We start from the raw sequence: 22,414 nt of genomic DNA on the forward strand, positions 1-22,414 counted from the left end.
TATCTGATTATAATTCCGTTTTATTTAATATTGTTTCTCGGCTTGAGTTATGCGGTATCAAACTCGCTGATGCGGAATTGTTAGAGAAAACTTTCTCCACCTTCCATGTTTCGAATATTGTATTGCAATAGCAATATCGGTAATGTCAGTTTGCTACATATTCTGAATTAATTTCTATACTTCTCACTGCCAAACAAAATAATGAATTGCTGCTCAAAAATCATGATCTTAGACCCATTAGCTCAAAAGCATTGCCTGAAGTACATGCTAACTTTGAGAATAATACTGGTCAGTTTAAGGGCTATAAGTGTAGGTAAGAATATAATTCTAGAAGAGATGACAAGAAATTTAACTGCTCTAGAAAATTTAACTTTGACCCGAATCATGGTAAAGAAAAGAAGCCAAAAAAGGTGATCAATGAAAGTATTTGTCATCGCTGTGGCATGATTGGGCACTGGTCACGTATTTGTCGTATGCCAAAGCACTTTGTTGACCTATATCAGGCATCTTTAAAAAATATGGGCAAGCATGATGAATCTCATGCCATTGAAATCAATCCTACTGCCATAATCACTGTTGAAGCTAACAATGTTTCCGTTGATGGGACTCCTCTTGCTCCTGAAGTAGAAAATGCATCCTTGGATGTCTCTGATTTTTTTAAGGACCTCTGATTACTTTAATGAGGCATCATATTGATGGATGATAATTTGAACTTCGAATTCCATGATTTAATAATTTCTTTTTTAGTTATTTCACTTTAAATGCATTACTTTTTATTGTTCTTTAATATGGTTATGAAATACTTATGAACCTTATATAATATTTATTTTGAAATTTTATTTGACTCTATAACTAATATGCAATTTTTATGATACTTGACATATGAAGTTATCAATATAAATGCAAATAGAAAATATCGAGAAAAATGAAGATGTTTATTTGCTTGATAGTGTAACAACACATACTATATTTCGTAGTAGACACTTTTTGTCGAGTATGACATTGCGTAAGGCAAAAATCCATACAATATCAGGTCCTGTTCTGATTATTGATGGTTTTGGGAATGCCACAATTATTTTGCCAAATGGCACCATTCTGCATATTGAGAATGCATTTCTAAGCATTAGGTCCAAAAGGAATCTGTTCAGTTTCAAAGATGTACACCGTAATGGGTACCATATTGAGACTATTCATGAGCAAGATAATGAATATATTGGCATTTCCTCTTATAAGATGGGCTTGAAGACCATCCATGAGAAGCTAGAAGCTTCTTCTATGGGTTTGTATTGTGTCATGATTAAGATTGTTGAAATCTACGTCACTGCATCCTGGAGATTGGTAAACCCTGATTGGTTTGGACTGTGGCATGATCACCTTGGTCACCCTGGCGTCAATGATGCATAAGATAATTCAAAATATAGAATGGCACCATTTAAAGGATATAAATGTATTGTTGTCCAAAGATTATAATTGTGAAGCTTGTTTACAAGAAAAGCTTACTATCAAATCTTCTATGACAAAGGTTAATTTTGAATCCCCTTTATTCTTACAAAGAATTCAGGTGATATTTGTGGACCAATACAATCACCAAGTGGACCATTTCAATATTTTATGGTATTAGTGGACGCATCCTGTAGATGATACCATGTTTGTCTATTATCTATGTGCAATGTCACATTTGCACGTTTACTTGTGTAGATTATAAAGCTCCGGGCACAATTCCCTGATTATTCAATTAAGAGCATAAGAATGGATAATGCTGGTGAATTTATGTTAAAGAGTTTTGATACCTATTGTGTTTTACTTGAAATCGAGGTTGAGCACCCAGTTGCATATGTTCATACTCAAAATGGATTGACAGAATCCTTGATTAAAAATATCCAAATCATTGCCCGGACTCTATTGTTGAGAACAAATCTCAACGATACAGCATGAGGTCATGCGGTTTTGCATACAACAGCTCTAATAAGATTGTGCCATACTGCTAGTCTTTCACAATCTCCCATTCAAATGGTTCTTGGTTATGAACCGGATATTTCACATTTACGCACCTTTGGTTGTGCAGTACAGGTGCCTATAGTACTGCCAAAAAGAACAAAAATGGGTCCTCAACGCCGTTTGGGCATTTATGTTGGGTTTAATTCACCATCCATCTGTGACATCCCGAATTTCACTGACCTTCATTAGTTTAATTAGATCATTAGGAACTTAGATTAATTAGATTGGGCCAGAAAGTGAACCCGATGGGTTGTGAGAATTGTGTGGGCTTGAAAAGTAAATGGGCCACATGAATTGGACTTAAGAAATCTAATGAGAGATTATGGGCTTGGATTTGGCTTGAAGTGGGCCGAGGTTCGGAATTATTAGATTTGTAGATTTAGTTTAGTGGGCCGGATTGTTATAGATTAAGCCTGTTGGGCTAGAGATGAATATTTAGGCTCGAGTGATTTTATTTTATAGATTATAGTTATGATAATTTGATTAATGATAATTTGATCAATTTCTAACATTAGTAATTTTTGAGATGAATTCTTTATAGACTAACATTGACTAGTCGATATGTCATGTCATGACTTTGTATAATTATAAAAGGATTGAAATCAAGTAGAAACAAAAGGAAATTAATTGAAAACATTAGAAACTAATGAACCGACTAATGACTATGATTAGCAACAAATTGAATTTGAGACAACAAACTTGGAGGCCACGACATCTCTCTCTCTTTCTCTCTCGTTTCTCCATGTACTCGACACCCACGGTTTTCTATTCCCTAGAAACCGAAACTAGCAACTTCAAGAAACACAATCATTAACAAAAATCTCATCATTACTCTAGCCTAGGAATTAGCCTTGTAGATCTATTTCCCTCATAAGTTTCGGAACTCTCTCTCTATATATATAAAAACTGAGAAACCCATCTTCATCTTCTTCTTCTCGTTTTCTCTCGGTCGAGTAGTGAAGAACCAGAAGCAAACAAGCGATTTCTTCTTCTTGCATGCGAGATTTTGGTGTTGATCTTGAAGCATCTTTGTGTTGTTTAGTAGCTCAAGCAAGGTAAGGAAATATATAACTCTAAATTAAAAGTTATCCATTGTTTTGTCAAGAAAGCTTGCAGATCTAAGCAAACAGTGAAGGATTTGATTAGTAGTTGCTGTTTTGTAGTTAATCTAAGGGAAAATGTCATAAATAGTCCATGGACTTTTATTTGATGTTCAATTTCGTCTCCAGACTTTCGATTGGCTCAATTTAGTCCCTGAACTATCAACAAATGTCCGATCTAGTCATTTCGTTTGTTTAAACTGTTAAGTGATGACGTGGAGCGTTAATTGATGACATAGAGCTGAGTTGGATTATTAAAATTATAAGTCAATATATACTTTTAAAAAGAAAATTAAATTAGGGCTTTTTTATTTTTGATCAATAAATTAGGGCTTCAAAAGCCCTCTTTTTCAAAGGGACCAGATTTGAGCAAAATCACAAAAGCTTTTAGTGTTGGAATCTAGCGACACCGAACGGATTGAAGAAGAGAGAAAGCAAACCTGTACAGTGCAAACCATTGAAGAATGGTTCCACGAAGCTCAACATCAACGGATCCATCCTTGAGGGAGAATCAGAAGGAAACACTGCCGACATACATCGTGATTCCATAGGGGAATTTGGCCGCCAGGTTTGCAAAATCGATCTGCGTGTCCTCGACCGAGTACATCGAAGCCCTAGCCCTCAAAGAAGCCTTCTCTCTCATGGCGACACAATTGTATCAGAAGAGATGAATTGATTCGAGAGGGGAAGTATAAAGCATAGCTTATCCATTTTTTATTTAATTTCTTTTGGTCGAAATAGCTTATCCATTTGCGATCCTCTTTTTCACATCGACGATTCTTCTTCCTTCCCAATATCAGACTTCTCAAAATTCTTGGATTGACATTGGAGCGAAGATGGTTGGGTTGAGTTTGATGCTGGCGACGGCTCGGATCTTGGGGTCTTGGTGGGCGCGCCATCCCTCATGCAGGTGAAACTTCGAATTTGCTTAATCAGAATTCAAAAAGTGAAGAATCATGAGAGCATCGCAATTGAAAACTTTGGAGAGCTCGTGTTTCGTCTACCTTGAACGTGGATGACCCAGGAATTGGCCAATGGGATTTGCTCATGATTTGGGAATTGAAGCAGATAAATTGGTTATCTTTTGAGTCGACTTTGACATTCTCAACCTGTTTTCTACTGAATTAATTGGGCATTTGGTTGACGCGTTTATAGGGCTATTTTCAGAGCTAATCACTCTTGAGATAACTAGATTGTCTGGGTAGGTAATTAAGAAATTTTAGGGTAATAAACTTGAGAATTCGATCAAGAATCGGCTTCTCGACTGTGTTTATCTTTAGAGGCCATTGCGGCACAGTTAAAAAAAAATCGATTTAAGACCAGAGATAGGTTTGGCCGACTGAGATGTGTGGCCGATCGTGGATGACTCCACTAAATTGGAAAATTCTCGTCGACTAACACTAATATGATTTTACTGTCGTTTTGGTACCCTGTGTCTGTAATTGAAATCTCGAGATTTTCATGACAATCGAGAGTCGCCATTGAGTCGAATGGGTTCATAGTGGTTTGAAGAAAATCAACCACGGGTTATTTGCCTTAAAAAGTTCTGAAAACTACCCGATAGTCTAGGTCACGCTAAAAACACGCCGAATGAAACTTAACCGCCAATTCGAGTCCGATTTCAGAAATTGAAGTTTCGGCCATGTCACAATAAATTCTATGAGTATCAACTCAGTCTCAGAATATTTTTCTGACACCCGACACTTTTTGGGAAAAAGTCGTCGTCGGGTCATTTTTGTGCAGACAATGTTGAAGATGATCTTTGGTTGCAAAATTGAGAAGTATGATGGATTCTGAGATGAGGAAAATTATCAATTGAGGCATTCAGAGGCCAAGTGATTTTTGTTGAGGTCATTTGAGATTAATTCAAGAGAGAATTTGAGTTCATTTAAGCCATTTCCCCCCCAAATTCGTGTACCCCCACCTAGCCACAACATTTGGACCATTTTGGCTTCTAGAAGAATGCATGAGAGGTCATTGTGAGCCAAAGAAATTATATATGGCTAAGAATGGTTTTGGGAGATATTTTGTAAAATATCATGCCAAAGGCCCCCCACCTCTTCCTCATCCTCTCCATCTTGCTGCCGTGAGCTGCTTCTCTTCCCTTTCCATCTTTTTCTTCGTGCAACACCTCCAACAGTAACTGAAGAAGACCAAGCTACTTCCTTCGAAAATTTTCCTTCGTCCGCTAGCTGCACCGAAGACTAATCCACCGAGATTTTGGTCAGTCTCAGCAAGATTGTTGACTGCGTGCAGCTCCACTACTTCGTGTCTTCTCCAGCAACGTTGAAGACTTATCGAAGCTGCCCCATGCGAAGCCATTCACCGAGTCTTCTTCTTCTTTTGCCACGAGTCCAGCGTCAACCATTGCAGGAAGGAGCCGCACTGTCCACGGTTTGCTTCCTCTCTTCGTGCGCCAACGACCACCGAGCTGCCACCTGCTGATTACTTGGTCTACTTCAGTCAACAGCAGTAGCAAGCGAACTCCTCGGTTGACCGCAAAGCACAGCAGCAGCGGCGTCCACGAAGCTGCTCCATCATCCATGCCAGCACGCCCCCATCTTGGTCAAATTCCCACCGAATGAAGCCTTCGTTGACCGAATCAGCGACCTCACGTTCCAGCTGCAGCTCCTTCGTGCGTCCAGTGAAGCCTCCACGCGTCTAGCCCACTCCTCCCTGGTCAACGAACGAGCCCAATGGAAGCCCTTCGCTGACCCCGCATCCAAGGATTTCCTTCGCCTGCACGCCAGCAACACGAAAGCAGCCATCGACTCCAGCGAAACTGCTTCGCTTCTTCCTGCTGGCTCCGTTCCAGCAAGCCGCAGCAAATCACGGAACAAGCCGTGAATTCACGAGTCTTGGGCTCAGCAGTCTTCGGCCCAAATCTGCAGACCAGCGAAGCCAGAAGCCTCGGCCCATTTTGCAATCTTCAAGCCCAATTGAAATTTCACTAGCAACAGGCCCATCCAGTTCAGCCCATATTCAATTGAATTGAAGCCCAATTTAACCAGCACTTGAAGCCCATCTTCAGCAGGCCCAATTCAACTTGGGTCTGGCCCAAAAATAAGAACAAATCTCATTGGGCTGAGATTTGTTGGGCCAAAGTCGAGGCTCGGTCCAAGCTCGCCGGTGTTGTCGAAAGCCCGATTTCGGCCGCCGTCGCGGTGTCCCGATCTCCGCGTTTATCAGGTGAGTTTTACTCACTAAAGCTACTTAAGGTTGGTTAGATTTAATTAAATGCAATTAGGTGGTTAGATTAGTTTAGATAAATTAAATTAGAGACTTAATGATGTATGTTAGGTGGTTAGAAATAGACATTAGCAAGTAGAGATGCCATGTTAATTATGGAACGAGTCTCGGTAATTTTCCAGGCTCGTCTTGGCGTCCAATTCGGCATTACGAGCCTAAATTGGATTTTTTATAATTATTTATTTTTCCGGAAATTCAACCGGGATGGTTGGTGACCGGAATTTCGCGCTGATTGTCATGGTGCAGTCCGTTTATTTATTTGAGCTTTATTTGGTGTTAAAGTAATTTAGGAGTGAATTTACGAATTATTCCTAAATTAGATCTTGAGAGGGTTGGGTGGAATCATAAAGCCACTAGATCTTGAGAGGGTCGGGTGGGACCGTAAAGCCACTAAATCTAAGGAATTGCTTGGAGTAGGATGAACGACCTAGAAAGGGTCCGACTGACATGAAATCGACTAGGTCGATTTGACCGATGCTTCGATCGATGATGTGATTGTTTGAGTGCCTATTGAACTGTATTAATATGCAGATGGAATCTGAGGCCAAGGTAAGTCTTCTGACTCGTGCCGTGTTTAGGCAGCCCATAGTGTATTGGCTTACTAATCGAGTCTTAGGGGGTAGGACTTGCTGAGACGTGGTCTCATTGGTTATTGAATAACCATTTCAGGACCCTAAGGAGAAGCTGAGGAGGAGGAACCTGAAGGGAAGAAAGACTTTTGAAGAAGATGATCCAAAGAGGGATCTTGAGTATAACCCGGATGTGGACTGAGATCCCATCCCTTTTGTAAACCCTGTCTTAGTGTAGATAGGTGTGAGACAAGTACGTTGTGAATAGTATTGTAAATATACTATGAGTTGTGCTGTTAATGAAAGTGTGGTTGTGAATTTCAATATGAAAAATATGGCATGCTTTCCTATCCCATTGTTTTATTGTCTGGGGATTTATAACTGCTTCCGCACGTGCTTAATAAAAAGAAAGGGTCGGCGATACATAGTCTTGGGATATCGCATTCTAAAATCGACCAAGTAGAAGGATGTGCGCGCGTTCGAGGATCGGGGCGTGACATAAAGCCCGTTGGATATAAATGGGTATTTGTTTAGAAACGAAATGAGAAAAACGAGGTTGTTAGATATAAAGCCTGACTCGTCGCCCAAGGATTTAGAGACTTGTGATTGATTATAATGAGACATATTCACCCGTGATGGATATGATTACATTTCGTTTTCTCATTAGCCTAGTAATCTCTAAAAGATTGGAAATGTGTCTTATAGACGTTGTAACGACATATTTATATGGCTCATTAGACTCTAATATTTATATGAATATTCCAAGGGATTTAATTGCCAGAAGCATGCACTCCCCGCAATTTATTCTTAATAAAATTGCAAAGATCCTTATACGGGTTAAAGCAGTCCGGTCGCATGTGGTATCAACGTCTAAGTGAGTACCTAATTAAGGAAATGTACAAGAATGATCCTATTTGCCTATGCGTGTTTATTAAGAAATCAGAATTTGGATTTGCTATTGTAGTAATTTATGTCGACAATATAAATTTAATTGGAACTCTAGAAGAATTAGCTAAAACTGCTGAGTATTTGAAAAAGGAGTTTGAAGTTAAAGATTTTGGTAAAACCAAATTTTGTCTTGGTCTAGAGTTTGAGCATAAAGCAAATTGAATAATCATCAATCAATTAGCATACGTTGAAAGATTGCTTAAACGCTTCAACATGGATAAAGCTCACCCATTGAGCACCCCTATGGTTGTAAGGTTTCTAAATCCTCAAAAAGACCCATTTCGTCATAAATAATTTGATGAAGAGATACTTGGTTCTGAAGTACTATATCTCAATGCAATTAGGGTTTTGATGTACTTGGCACAATGTACGAGACCATATATCGCTTTTACAGTAAATTTATTGGCACGTTTTAGTTATGAGCCAACTTCGAGACACTGGAATGGAGTTAAACCTATTTTCCGTTATCTTCAAGGAGCCATAGATTTCGGATTATATTACTTCAAGGATTCCACTAACTCTGATTTAGTTAAAGATGTTGATGTTGGATATAGATTTGATCCACATAAGGCTCGCTCTCAAACCGAGTATTTATTTTGTTATAACGACATTGTTATTTCTTGGCGTTCTACGAAGTAATCGCTAGTAACTACATTCTCTAACCACTCTGAGATTATTGCTTTATATGAAGCTGGAAAAGAGTGTGTTTGGTTAAGATCCATTATAACGCATATTTATAATTCTTGTTGCTTAATACCGGTTACAAATTCTCCCACTATAATTTATGAAGATAATGCTACTTGTGATGCACAAGTCAGGGGAGGATATATCAAAGGTGATAGGATCAAGTATATCTCATCGATTTTTTTTTTTATACTTATGAACTCTAAGAAAGTCGATAAATTGATGTTAAACAGATTAGATTCATAAATAATCTTATAAATCTTTTTACCAAATCATTACCAATATCAACTTTTGAGAAATTAGTATATGGCATTGGTATGCGGCGAGTTCACAAGATGCAAGATTGATTAGCCCTAGCAGTGGCTATATGGTTCAATTGAGGGAGAGATATTATGAATTATGCATTACACTCTTCTCTTTCTATCCAGTTTTTTTCCACAGGGTTTTTTCGGCTTAAATTTTTTAACGAGGCAATTAATGCATCCATAAAAGGGAGAGATTATAACATTTGTGCTCTGCACTCTTTTTTCCTTTTGTCTGGTTTGTCCTATTGGGTTTTTCCGGCTTAAGGTTTTTAATGAGGCAGTATCATTCGATACACATTCATAATAAATACAATGAATATTCAAGGGGGAGTTTTATGAAATACATGAATAAATGAAATACATAAATGAGTATTCATTATATTTATCTTATTTAATGTACTTATTATGGTACATTTGTATCATACAATCTAAATACATCTCCCTATACAATGAACGTTCATCTCCCTATTCAATACACGTATAATTCGATACATTGATATTAATGATAAGTACATTCTTGTTCTCCTATAAATAAGAGTTTAGTTTTTGTTGTAGTCATAATAACAGTCAGAATGAGTCATACATTGGAAATAAAATTCTCTCCTCCGACTTTTTCTACAATCTCTGGTGTCTTATTTTCTCTACTCAATCTCTCTATTCTCTCTATTATATATTTACAATGTAATATTTTACAACAATCTGTAAATTATAAAACTTGTCATGTATAAAAAGGGCAATTGTATTTTTAAATTTGTCAAATTAATACAATCAAGTCATTTCACTAATTCTATTCAATTTGATTAATGAAAAATATTGACGTGACTTTTTTTTTTTAATATTTTCTCTTTTTTTTTTTTTTTGGTGAAAGGTAATAAATAATGTCGTGATAATGTAACAAAAACGACGTTGTTTTAGTGTAAATCTATTTTTAAATGTGAATTTTATTTAAATTAAAATTTAAAAAAGCGAACATTTTTTTTTCAAAACAATACATGAGAAACAAGCAACCGACCATTGCCCCTGCCATTGTTGGGAAGGGTCGACGAGGGTGGGGATGGTTGGCTGAGCAAGTCTCCTTTTTTTTTTTTTTTTTTTTTTTTTTTTTTCTTATTTTACCTTGTTTTTCAATTTAATTTAAATAATTTTTATACAAATTAGATTTGGATCAAAACGACATCGTTTTGTCATTTTATCACCATGTAGGATAGAAAAAATAATAATAAAAAAAGGTCATGTTCATATTTTTGGTTAATCAAGTTGGACAAAGTTCATGGAAACACTCAATTATATCAATTTGACAAATTTTATGACTTAGTTGTACTTTTTATATATTTTAAGACTCAATTACAATTTCGTGACAAATCTTATGATTTTTGATGCATTTATCAGATACTTAATTGACTTTTTTGCCCAACTTTTGCTTATTCCATTGCTTTAGAACTTAGAATAATGTTGTGAATTGGGTCTAACTCCTCAACGCTCTTCCTTTAAATTGGATCTCACTCCCCTGCCCCCTCTATTGACCTTGGTATATTCGGAAGCACATACGATGTATCCATCTACGTTTCCTTGTTGAAATGAAATGATGTTTTACTGAAAAAGAAAAAGTGCATTTATCAAGTGCCTCAATACTAAAAAATAGCTTGCCAAAAGATATGGAGTCCCTCAATCCTTTTGAATTGTCAATTAAGCCTCTTAATATCTGACCTAAAAATATTTTAAGCCTCTTAATAATATTGGTCAAAATGAAGAGAAAAAGAAAAAATATTCACCTTTTCTTATTGATGAGACTGCACTGTATGATCCATTCATATTGAATATTAAATTAGATCGATCCTATGCTTATTCCACAAGGGAACAAGTGCACAAATGATGTTTTGTGTAAAAATGGGTCTTAGGCTACAGTGGCGTGACTCTTTGGGTTGAGATGGACGAGATGGTTGACATGAAGGGACGACAAAATCACGACATGCTTATTAGGCTTGGCAATTTGATGCACATCAAGGTAGCCACTTTTGCCACATCACAAATTTAGCAACTCTTGCTAAGACCTCTCTCTCTCTCCATGCGTATGCAAGTGTGCGTGTACAACGAGCAAGGTAGCACGATGTGGGCCACGGAACCCTGTCATGCTTAGGTGGATCGACCTCACAGCTTTTCCTTCCCTCCTCCGTCTTTGTTTTACTTAACATTGCCAATTTTTTTTTTCGAATTTTATTTTAATGAAGTTATGGAATTATTGATTTTATTTTATTTCTTTTTAAAGTTACTAATAAATAATAGCAGCGTAGCACTTTAACAATAATTGAACGATCATGTGAGCACTAGACTATTAATCTTTTTTTATTAAAAGGTCCAATGAGCAAAGAGTATCTACATTTCAAAGCTTCGATTGATGGATAGGTACTTTGAAGGGCGTTGGATGAATGGTTTGAATAGTTGCCGGAAAATAATTAGATAAATTTTATGACGATTTTTATTAACGAATGCTCATGAATTTCTATTATTTAGAAATATAATTCAAAGGTGCCATTTATCTCACTCATTAAGCATCCCATGAAAACCCCCACATTAAAATAACATAGAGTAAAAAAACAAGGGCTGTTGTAAAATATTGTGTTGCGGATATATAATAGAGAAGATATTGAGAAAAGAAAGCAAGTGAACACCAGAAATAGTAGAGAAAGCAAGATGAGAGAGCTTTATTTCTAGTATCTCACTATCGTGTTTCTGTGTTGTTGTGTTATTATACATCAAAACTTAAACTCCTATTTATAGGAGAACAAGAATGTACTTATCATTAATATCAATGTATCGAATGATACATGTACAAGATAAGGGAGACGAACGTTCATTGTATAGGGAGATATACTTAGAACATTTGATACAAATGTACCATAATAAGTACATTTGATAAGATGAATATAATGAATATTCATTCATGTATTCTATTCATTCATGTATTTCATAACACTCCCCCTTGAATATTCATTGTATTCATTATGAATGTGCATCGAATGATATTGCCTCATTAAAAACATTAAGCTGGAAAAACCCAGTGGGATAAAAACCGAACAAAAGGGAAAAAGAGTGCAGAGCACAAAAGTTATGATCTCTCCCTTTTATGGATGCATTAATTGCCTCGTTGAAAACTTTAAGCCAAAAAAACCCTATGGGAAAAAACAGGACATAAAGAAAAAAGAGTGCAATGCATATATAGTCACTCCTAGGGCTAATCATTATTGCATCTTGTGAACTAGCCACATATCAATACTGCAATGCATAGTCCATAATATCTCCCCCTTAATAGAGCCATATAGCCACTTCTGGGGCTAATTAATCTTACATCTTATGAACTCGCCTCGTACCAATGTCATATACTAATTTCTCAAAAGTTGATGTTGGCAATAATTTGGTAAAAAGATCTGCAATATTATTTATGGATCGAATCTATTTAACATCAATTTGTCGACTTTCTTGGAGTTCATGAGTATAGAAAAATTTCGGCGAGATATGCTTGGCCTATCACCTTTGATATATCCTCCCCTGACTTGTGCAACACAAACAGCATTATCTCCATAAATTATAGTGGGAGAATTTGTAACCGGTATTAAGTAACAAGAATTATGAATATGTGTTATAACGGATCTTAACCAAACACACTCTTTTCCAACTTCATATAAAGCAATAATCTCAGAGTGGTTAGAAGATGTAGCTACTAGCGATTGCTTTGTAGAACGCCAAGAAATAACGGTGCCGTTATAACAAAATAAATACTCGGTTTGAGAGCGAGCCTTATGTGGATCGGATCTATATCCATCATTAGCATATCCAACTAAACCAGAGTTAGTGGAATTATTGGAATAATATAATCCCAAATCTATGGTTCCTCGGAGATAATGGAAAATATGTTTACTCCATTCCAATGTTTCCGAGTTGGCTCAGAACTAAAACGTGCCAATAAATTTACCGCAAAAGCAATATCTGGTCTCGTACACTATGCCAAGTATATCAAAGCCTCAATTGCATTGAGATATGGTACTTCAGGATCAAGTATCTCTTCATCAGATTCTCTAGGACGAAATGAGTCATTTTGGGGATCTAGAGACCTTACAACCATAGGGGTGCTCAATGGGTGAGCTTTGTCCATGTTGAAACGTTTAAGCAATCTTTCAACATATGTTATGGTAGTAGGATTGATTTCAATGGCATGAGATTCACCACGCTTGCCTGTATTCTTTAAAGATGTCTGGTATAGGTCAACAAAATGTTTTGGCGTACGATGTGTACGTGACCAATGCCCAAATCATGCCACAAATATGACAAATACTTTCATTAATCACATTCTTTGGCTTATTTTATTTGCCATGATTCAGGCCAAAGTTTGATTTCCTAGGGCGGTTAAATTTCTTGCCATCACTTCTAGGATTATGTTCTTGCCTACGCTTATAGTCCTTAAAATGACCAGTATTTTTCTCAAAGTTAGCATGTGCTTTAGGCAATGCTTTTGAGCCAGTAGGTCTAAGATCATGATTTTTGAGCAGCAATTCATTAGTTTGCTCGGCAGTAAGAAGCACATAAATTAATTCAAAGTATGTGGCAAATTGACGCTGCCGATATTGTTGTTGCAATACAATATTTGAAACATGGAAGGTGGGGAAAGTTTTCTCTAATAATTCCGCATCAGCGAGTTTGATACCGCATAATTCAAGCCGAGAAACGATATCAAATAAAGCAGAATTATAGTCAGACACTGATTTAAAATATTGCAGTCTGAGATTTTGCCAATCATATTGTGCTTGAGGGGGGATAACAGTTTTGGTATGATCATACCTATCCTTCAACCTCCTCCACAAGATATGAAGATCTTGAATGGATAAATATTGAGTCTGCAGGCTCTCATGCAAATGACGGCGAATAAAAATCAGCGCATTTGGTTTATCCCTTTCATTTGAGGTTCCATCCTCTGTAATTGTATTAGCGAGACCTTGTCCTTGGAGGTGCATTTCCATGTCAAGGCACCGGGCTAGATAATTCTTTCCACTCACTTCCAAGATGTGGAATTTGAGCTTTTCTATATTTGCCATAATCCTTACAAAAATAAATCCTTAAATTAATTAAAAGGATTTCCAAATATCCACCGCTACTTCAGGAGCAGAAAGATACTTTTAGATTTGGAATATGGCTTCGGGCCAAGAAAAATAAAAATGAAGAATTGATAGAAGAAGATGAAGTATAAGTTGATTAATAAAAATAATACCCACTTTGTAAAACTTACTTACTTAGTCGGTAGATCCTCGTGCTGATAACGTGTTGTAAAATATTGTGTTGCGAGTGTATAATAAAGTAGAGATTGGGAAGAGAAAGCAAGTGAACACCAGAAATAGTAGAGAAAGCAAGATGAGAGAGCTTTATTTCTAGTATCTCACTGTCGTATTTCTGTGTTGTTGTGTTATTATCTATCAAAACTTAAAATCATATTTATAGGAGAACAAGAATGTACTTATCATTAATATCAATGTATCGAATGATACATGTACAGGATAAAGGAGACGAACATTCATTGTATAAGGAGATGTACTTAGAACATTTGATACAAATGTACCATAATAAGTACATTGGATAAGATGAATATAATGAATATTCATTCATGTATTCTATCCATTCATGTATTTCATAACAAGGGCATAATTATAGTCGAGTACATCTACAAAACTATTTGCCAGTTACCACTTAAAAAGATATTTACCCATTAAAATTAGAGGAAAACTCATGTTGGGATTCGGGAATTCACAAAATAATCATGAATTGAGAAAAATTTAAAAAGAATCACGCACGCTTGAAATGTTTTGATTTTTAAAGCATTGACTTCGAAAAATACTTCGATAAATCAAAATTTTCTCGCTTAATCTTATTTAACACGGATGAATTAATTCAACCTTTACCCCAATTAAACGCTAAGATTTGGATAATGAATACCGACCAAACCTGCACGTAAGTATTTTGCGTACACGTGGCGTTCGCTGTAGCGCCGCAATTCAAATGGAAAGGGCTGCGACCCAGACAGCAGACAGCAGAGCCCAAACCCCGAAGGCATCCGAAGTCTTCAATTCAAATCTCCATCACCTCCAACGGTCCAACTCCCAACTGCTCTGCTCCGTCTCCCGTCCATCTCTCCCACCTCCTTCCCTCCCGATTCCTTCAGTTCTCTCGCGATCTTCGACTCCCATGGACGCACCGTCCGCGGATTTACCCTCCAAGGTCCGGGTGGTTGTGCGGGTCCGCCCTTTCCTCCCCCGCGAGGCCGCCGCGACGGAGGGCGAGCCCATCCCCTGCGCCTCCGTCCTCGATCGAGCGGGCGGGTCGTTGCCCGACGGCGAAGTCACCGTCCATCTCAGGGACCAAGCCACGAGGTCAGTGAAAAGTCCCTTCTCGATCGTTCGGTTTCTGCTCTCGGAGATCGATTCTTCTTTTTGCTTTTGTGGGTGATTTTTTTTTTCCTTTGCTTTCTGTGCGCGCAGTCGGAACGAGCGCTATAAGCTGGACTCGTTCTTCGGCCAGGAAGACGACAACGTGAGGGAGATATTCGACAGAGAAGTGAAGCCCCTGATTGCTGGCGTTTTCCGTGGGTGCAATGCTACGGTGTTCGCCTACGGCGCCACCGGCAGCGGTAAAACCTACACGATGCAGGTTGGTCCTGTAATTTTTGACGAAAAGTTTAGCTTTTGAGTTTTTGTTGTGACTTAGACCGCTGAATTTTATTATTGCACGAAAACAGAAGTAAGTACTGAGTTCCCAAGTTAATCTGGGCGCTTCTGAAGCTGATTGGGGGAAATTGAATTGAATACTGGGCTCATATTGATATGCAGCTTGAGCTTTTGAGAAAAACATTCGGACGATCATCGTTCTGTTGTTCAATTTCGTTTGACTTTGTATGTCGTTAGTCTCCGCTTGGGTTTTGGGAGAATTGGTAGGAAGGAAGGAGGAAAGTTTTCTGCAGCGAACAGAATTCGCAGTGCTAGAGACTTCTATGCTCCTCACGATGAATGCAGTGATGCTCGAAATACTAATAGAATGTCGTCACGAATGAGCATGTTTGGGGGGTGGATTATTGGTTTTCAAATCTCTTCTTCTTGTTGGATTTGGACTTTAATGGTGACAGAATTCGTTTCCTTCGCTTGGATTGTGCTATTAGTGTTTTTGCCGAGAGAGAATTGATGAAATGATTAATGATTTAGGGTACCAATGAACTGCCGGGCCTGATGCTGTTGGCCATGTCCACGATTTTGTCCATGTGTGAGACCGCAGGAAGCACTGCGGAGATTTCGTACTATGAGGTCTACATGGAGAGATGCTATGACCTTCTGCAAGAGAAGCCGAAGGAAATTGTGATTCTGGACGACAAGGATGGGCAAATCCACCTGAAAGGACTCTCGCGGGTCCATGTCCAATCAATGTCTGAGTTTAACGAGGTGTTTGCTAGTGGAATCCAGAAGCGCAAAGTGGCACACACTGGTTTAAATGATATCTCTAGCAGGAGCCATGGCGCACTCGTTATCACTGTCACCACGCCTTGTGGTGATGATTCTGATACTGTAGTCACTGGAAAGTTGAACCTAATAGATCTAGCTGGTACTTTCTAATTATCTCGCCATTAAGTTGTTCGCTGCAGCTCATTTTTGCCCACGTCTATTTATATAATCGTTGTTCATCAGGGAACGAAGATAACAGGAGGACCTGCAACGAGGGAATCCGTATGCAGGAGAGCAGCAAGATAAACCAATCGCTGTTTGCATTGTCCAACGTGATTTATGCTCTGAACAACAACAAACCTCGCGTGCCCTATCGAGAGAGCAAGCTGACTAGAATACTGCAGGACTCTCTTGGCGGAACAAGTCGTGCCATCATGGTTGCTTGTTTGGTAAGACTTAAGTGCTGAAGTTACCTCAACAATTTGCGAATGTACGTCGGATCTTTAACAATTATAATTTCTATTCGTTGTTTTACTAATAGAATCCTGGAGAGTACCAAGAATCTGTTCATACTGTGAGCTTGGCAGCTCGGTCACGCCACATCACTAACTTTATTCCTTCGGCTCAAAAGCAAGAGACTCCTAAGTTGAAAGTTGACATGGAGGCAAAACTGCGTGCTTGGCTTGAATCAAGAGGCAAAACAAAGAGTGCAAGCAGAGTTGGAGCATTGAAGACGCCAGTTTCTGTCAACAGAACTGCTGAGCATCAAACTTCTGTTAAAACGAAGGTCAGCTCTAGACAGGATACTTCTGTCTCCCGAAGGTAATGTCGTGATTGCCAATGAAAGTGTTGAACGATATACTATTCCTTCAATTTTATCCGATGGTCACATAAATGCAGGATCTTGCTGGTCTCCTGCAGAAATTTATTCGATAATGGAGGTTTGGAGGAAATGGATGCAGAGGTATGTCATGCTTAAGAGGCTCAATTTGTACATTATACACCTTGAATTGAAAATCCAACCAGCAATAGGAGCTACCCCGCATGACATCCTTACCTATGCCGCTGTTCTTTATGACTATGATGCGTTCATTGCTTCGGCCAGTCCCTTAATATTTTTGAGTAGTTTTTAATGATATAATGCAATGATTATAGTGGTTTCTTGTCAATTATGATCTGAAGCATCTCTTTACGAAGAATGCATAGACTTTTACAAGGAGAGATGTACAGGCTTCTCTAACAGTTTAACATGTTCATTTCAGAACCTGCAGTATATTCCTGAGCACACGGACATCAAGGTGAAAGATGCACTTGATGCAGTTACTTTGGAATCAAGAATAGATCTCCGAGGTACTCCAGTCTTCAAGGATTTTTCTATTAGTGGTCAATGTAGATAAGCTGCAATTTGGAATTTCTACGATACATGAGAAATACATGCTTCATGCTATTGTTTAAGGTGGCTTTAATTATATGTAGGTGAGCCAATGGAAAAGGACAACCGAGCTAGTGCCAAAACAGCCATCGATCTCACTGAGTCACATCGAGTTACCGATATGAAAAGTGAAAGGCAGAGCCCACAAAGAAAAGTGCTGTCTCCAGTAGGGAGTAACAAAACGTCTATCGACTTCATTGAGTCATATCGAGTTACTGATATGAAAAGTGAAAGGCAGAGCCCATTAAGAAAAGCACTCTCCCCAGTAGATGTAAACATTGGACAAAGGGCTCCAGTAACATGCTCCGAGCCATTCGAGCCACAGACCCCAGTAACATCTTCCAAGAGCTGCACAAGCAAGCTCCAGAATGTTGTCACTCCACTTGATAAATTTAACGAGTGCAGCTCTTACTTGAAGGCAAGTTGAAATAACCTAGAAACGCTTTGCTATCATTGCCAACATTTTAGTACTCTGGATGTGGAAATGATGTGCGTTATTTGATCTGCAGACCCGACTTATTAAAGAATTCATCGATGTCTTGAATGTCGCCAGCAGGTGATGTGACTGTCTGTTGTATTAAGAGCATGTATTTATTCTTGTCAATGAGTACTGAACATGTGCTTTGGTTGTTACAATTGCAGAGAGGAGCTTCTCGAGCTTAAGGTACGCATGTAGTAGGAATTAGGTTCTTCAAAATGAACTTTTCGGGTCTTAACACTGCTTGATATTTTCTCTTGAAATACAGGGCATTGGGCCGAAGAGAGCAGATTACATCCTTGAACTCAGAGACTCCGGCCCTTTGAAATCGGTACGACTACGTTTTTTCATCAACTTCCTTCTCCTTTCGGGTTATGAAAGCGGGAGACTATAGCAATGAACGCTACTCTTTCTCTAACCCATTTTGTCATTACGATTATCTGGGAAATGCAGTTGGATGACTTGGAGAAGATCGGCCTCTCCTCTAAGCAGGTGCACCATAAACTTGCCTTTAGATACACGAATATGTGATCTCCATTGAAGACAAAACTCCGACGTCTCCGGATTTCGACTTTAGCTAATTTATTTCAATTCATTTGACTTCATGTGACCCGGAATTTTCTGCAGGTTCATAACATGTTTGGTAGAGTCGCGAGAGACGTGTTTGAGTGATCTAGAAGATTGGTAACAACCTGTTGTGGAACATTGCTTCTTGAATGTCTCTCAATCTTATCCCTGTTTTGGGAGATTGTAAACAAGCCGCGTCTAAGTTGACAAGTGTCTTGAAATCCGAGATCAAAAAGGGATGTAATGTCACAATCTCCGTCAATCCTATTCTTGATTCTCATTATTTGTTGTGTCCGTCCATTTTACCCAGATCACGTGTGTTGACAAGCTTTTTTAGCATTCCGTCTCTGCCCTTCCTGTTAATTCGTGTAAAGAGGGCAGAACTATAAGTGCAAACGCTAATGTGAACGTATACGTCGATGGGACCGTCATGCTCTCGTACAAAGTAAAGCTTGTTTGGTGCGCCTTTGGCTGTCAGATGAAACGCGGTTGTCGAATCAAACCGTCGGATAAAAATGAATAATCTAGAAACGCTTTGATGGATTTTGTGTTTCTTTTTTTGTCTCACCGGAGCACATACAAAGTTTTGTGGTTTTTTGATCACGGGAACACATACAAAGTTACAAACCCAAACTTTGATGACGGGACAACATTACAAACCCAAACTTTAACTTAATGAACAACCCGAAAAAGAAAAATCAACGGTTCTGATGTAAACAGTGTATACGCCCGTTTTAGAGATACATGTACCGGATGACATCTTAGATGTAAACAGTGAATCACGCCCGTTTTAAAGGTGCATGCACCGTATGACATCTAAGGTACATCCAAGGTAGGGGTCAGTGATTGGATAAGATCGGCAAAAAGTCCAACTTCGACGACTCTCCGTGGGTAAAGTTAGGCACGCGTTTCAACCATAGAATTGACAGCTACCTACGTTTGTTTCCTCAATAATTCACCCCTTCCAAGTCTCCCTCGAGTCACCAAAGAAACATCATGTGATTTGCAACCCAATCTTTATATTCCTCACACTAATCTTTTATTCAATAAAAGAGTAATAATGCGTTTCGGTACCCATCAGTCAAATTATCCATGATACCAGACGAAAAACGGGCAGTCAATTTAAAGAGATAGTGCCAACTTTTTGACCGCAAGAACAGACCTTTCAATCGCCTTTATCATTCATCATCTGAGCCCGACACAAACCAACCCGCCCGAAGCAGAGACACCCAGATCAGACGCGACCTTTACAAAGAAGACAGACAACAAAATAAAAAGAAAGAAAGAAGAAAAGACCAAAGCCGGCCACGGCTGGAGCCACCTTCATCAAAGGAGGACCCTAAACAAGGGAAGTTCAGGATCAGTCGCACATATGCAGCCGCGGCTGCTTTATTCCGACAACAGGGTAAAAGACCCAGACGGCGAAGGACGCACAGACAACACTTAACATGTTATATACTAAAACATTAGACCCGGTCTCTCTCGATCGGTTCCCCCCCGGGATCGGGAGGGTAGGCGGGGCTGGAATTCAAGGTCGCGATCCGTTTCATTTACAGCTGCACGGGTCGCAGGTGCAGTTCGAGCCGCACTTGCACCCGTTCTCGGCTCCGGCCTCCATCTCCGCCCCCTCGAAGTACCTGTATGTCGAAAAAAAGAAGAAGCGTATTACATCACGGATCAAACGGGAAAAAGTTAGATTAGAGACGTCTCTTTATAAACTTCCGATTTTTCGGGAAGAAGAGACGCGTACGATTTCGCGGGAGCGACACCCATGACGAGGGTCTCAGCGGCGGTGATGCTCTCGGCGTTGTAGGTCAGGTCGGCATGCATCTTGCACCTGCATCAACATCAACATCAACATCATCGTCATCGTCATCGTCGTCATCGTTTAACACAAACAACGTTTCATTTCCTTTCAACCATATCACCACACGACTCGACGAAGTTTTCGATAGGCGTAGAACAGGAATCGGTGCATCGATCGTCTACTACAAGGATCGGACGCAGGAAGAGAGACGACGTACCCTCCGCAGCCGCTGCCGCACTTGCAGCCAGAGCCGCAGCCACAGCTTCCTCCGCAGCAAGACATTCTCAGATTTACGGTAAAGGCGAATTGAAGTCGAAAACTAAGGAGGATCGAAGTTGATACTACACTCTTCTCGGCGCTGGACGAGTTTTAGGAGACGCCGCGCGGCCCGGATTTATAGCGAGGAGGGAGAGGATCCCGGGGCCATATCCACCGTCCACGTGTCGCGACGTCTTCCCCTCGCTCCCTTCCATGCGCATCGCTCCGAAAAACGATTCCGTGTGCGGGGCCCCTTTCCTCTCCCACGCGAGGAAGTATCCCGTGCCCCTGATCCCGCCTGACCGTCATCTCATCTCGGCCGTCAAACGATGTGCATCTCGTGGGACCCACGAAATTTAAGTGTTCGAGATGGGGTGGGCTCTCGCGCCCCGACGATCCGCCTGGATTTTGCTTCCTTCCACGTATCCCCACTTTCGTCGGCTTTTTGGCGTGGCGGGACATGTGGGCCCTCATGGTCTCCTCGGGTGGGACGGTGTCGTGTCCGTTAGATGAGACGTTGGGACAATCGGACGGCCTGAATTTGTTTACGAGATACCGCTCGAGACGAAATAGGCGGGCCCGGCTTTGGAGCCTCACGTCATCATCAAGCCCAGCTGCGTGCTGCACGCACCGTCTCTTCTTATCTAAAAGCCCCAGATTTTTATTTTTTTGGTCATATAAAAAAGAGAGCCCAGATTCGCCAAAGCTCTGTTTTAGTGCTAAACGGAGCCAAAGCTATTTTCGAGGCTCGCCACTCAATAATTTATTCGAAATTCGCTTCCGGGATATCGAATTTATTAATACATTTAATATTTAGGATTTGTTTGTTTTACATACAATACAAGTTTTGGAAAATATCTTTATAAAGTAATTAGTTATATGGTTTGGAATAAATAACTAATAAATAATATTTTCATTATCAACATCAATTTATATATTAATATTTCCGCGGAAGATTTAAATATTTTTTTTATAAGTAAAATAAGGGATAATTTCTAGAAAAATATTTTCTAAATCATTTATATTTCATGACACAAATAGACCCATAGGATAGATGGCTTTTTTTTTTTTTTAAACAATAATTGATCCTGCCAATTTAGATCAAATTCTTGCTATTTTGGTGTATTTCTTTTAGCACATGATCTTTCGATTGATTTCATGTTGCAAATAGTGCAGAAAATTCGATGATCTCCATCTTTTTATATACTTATGGTTAGATCAATTTCAATATATTAGCACCATGAAGAGAATATTTAGGTCCTTTGAGTTAGTATCTAGTGACGGTATCCCTAAGTTTCAACAATCGCCATGGAAAATGAAAAAAATTTAGCTTCTTCTTCTTAAAAAAAAATCGAGTCATTGTCGGTTACAAATACTCTTGACAAGACTCCGTTTTTTCAACATATTTTTAAGAAAATAAAGTTTATTGACCTTTTCGGCCAAATAAATATTTACAATAGAAAATGAATTTTACTTTAGAAAATTATGAAAAATATCACATGACTGTACTAGGAAAAAATTATTTATCGACCTACGAGGCTCTAAAG

At 39.1% G+C, this 22,414-nt stretch overlaps 2 protein-coding genes across 2 annotated transcripts; one reads left to right on the forward strand and one right to left on the reverse strand.

Annotated features, from left to right (window-relative positions):
* Nucleotides 1–14,937: 14,937 nt before the first annotated feature.
* Nucleotides 14,938–19,129, forward strand: LOC104436540 (kinesin-like protein KIN-10B). Its single transcript, XM_010049349.3, has 13 exons — nucleotides 14,938–15,266; nucleotides 15,375–15,543; nucleotides 16,092–16,485; nucleotides 16,569–16,774; nucleotides 16,867–17,147; nucleotides 17,226–17,289; nucleotides 17,588–17,675; nucleotides 17,802–18,175; nucleotides 18,267–18,313; nucleotides 18,400–18,421; nucleotides 18,504–18,566; nucleotides 18,689–18,727; nucleotides 18,863–19,129. Exons 1-13 carry the CDS (start codon nucleotides 15,082–15,084, stop codon nucleotides 18,905–18,907), a joined length of 1,977 nt encoding a protein of 658 aa, XP_010047651.2. The 5' UTR covers nucleotides 14,938–15,081; the 3' UTR covers nucleotides 18,908–19,129.
* Nucleotides 19,130–19,898: 769 nt separating this feature from the next.
* LOC104436533 (metallothionein-like protein type 2) lies at nucleotides 19,899–20,994 on the reverse strand. Its single transcript, XM_010049339.3, has 3 exons — nucleotides 20,827–20,994; nucleotides 20,553–20,639; nucleotides 19,899–20,439 (listed from the first exon to the last, which is right to left on the reverse strand). Exons 1-3 carry the CDS (start codon nucleotides 20,889–20,891, stop codon nucleotides 20,349–20,351), a joined length of 243 nt encoding a protein of 80 aa, XP_010047641.2. The 5' UTR covers nucleotides 20,892–20,994; the 3' UTR covers nucleotides 19,899–20,348.
* Between the last annotated feature and the right edge of the window lie 1,420 nt (nucleotides 20,995–22,414).

The sequence above is a fragment of the Eucalyptus grandis genome, chromosome 1 (genome assembly GCF_016545825.1).
Source record: "Eucalyptus grandis isolate ANBG69807.140 chromosome 1, ASM1654582v1, whole genome shotgun sequence".
Lineage (NCBI taxonomy): Eukaryota > Viridiplantae > Streptophyta > Magnoliopsida > Myrtales > Myrtaceae > Eucalyptus > Eucalyptus grandis.

Bases quoted from the DNA above. Each gene is read 5' to 3' on its own strand.
- LOC104436540 (XM_010049349.3), top strand. From the start codon at position 15,082: ATGGACGCACCGTCCGCGGATTTACCCTCCAAGGTCCGGGTGGTTGTG. The intron at 17,290-17,587 runs GTATGTCATGCT...TGTTCATTTCAG, and splicing joins TGGAGGAAATGGATGCAGAG to AACCTGCAGTATATTCCTGA. The intron at 18,728-18,862 runs GTGCACCATAAA...AATTTTCTGCAG, and splicing joins TCGGCCTCTCCTCTAAGCAG to GTTCATAACATGTTTGGTAG.
- LOC104436533 (XM_010049339.3), bottom strand. From the start codon at position 20,891: ATGTCTTGCTGCGGAGGAAGCTGTGGCTGCGGCTCTGGCTGCAAGTGC. The intron at 20,640-20,826 runs GTACGTCGTCTC...ATGTTGATGCAG, and splicing joins TGCGGCAGCGGCTGCGGAGG to GTGCAAGATGCATGCCGACC. The intron at 20,440-20,552 runs GTACGCGTCTCT...TTCGACATACAG, and splicing joins GGTGTCGCTCCCGCGAAATC to GTACTTCGAGGGGGCGGAGA.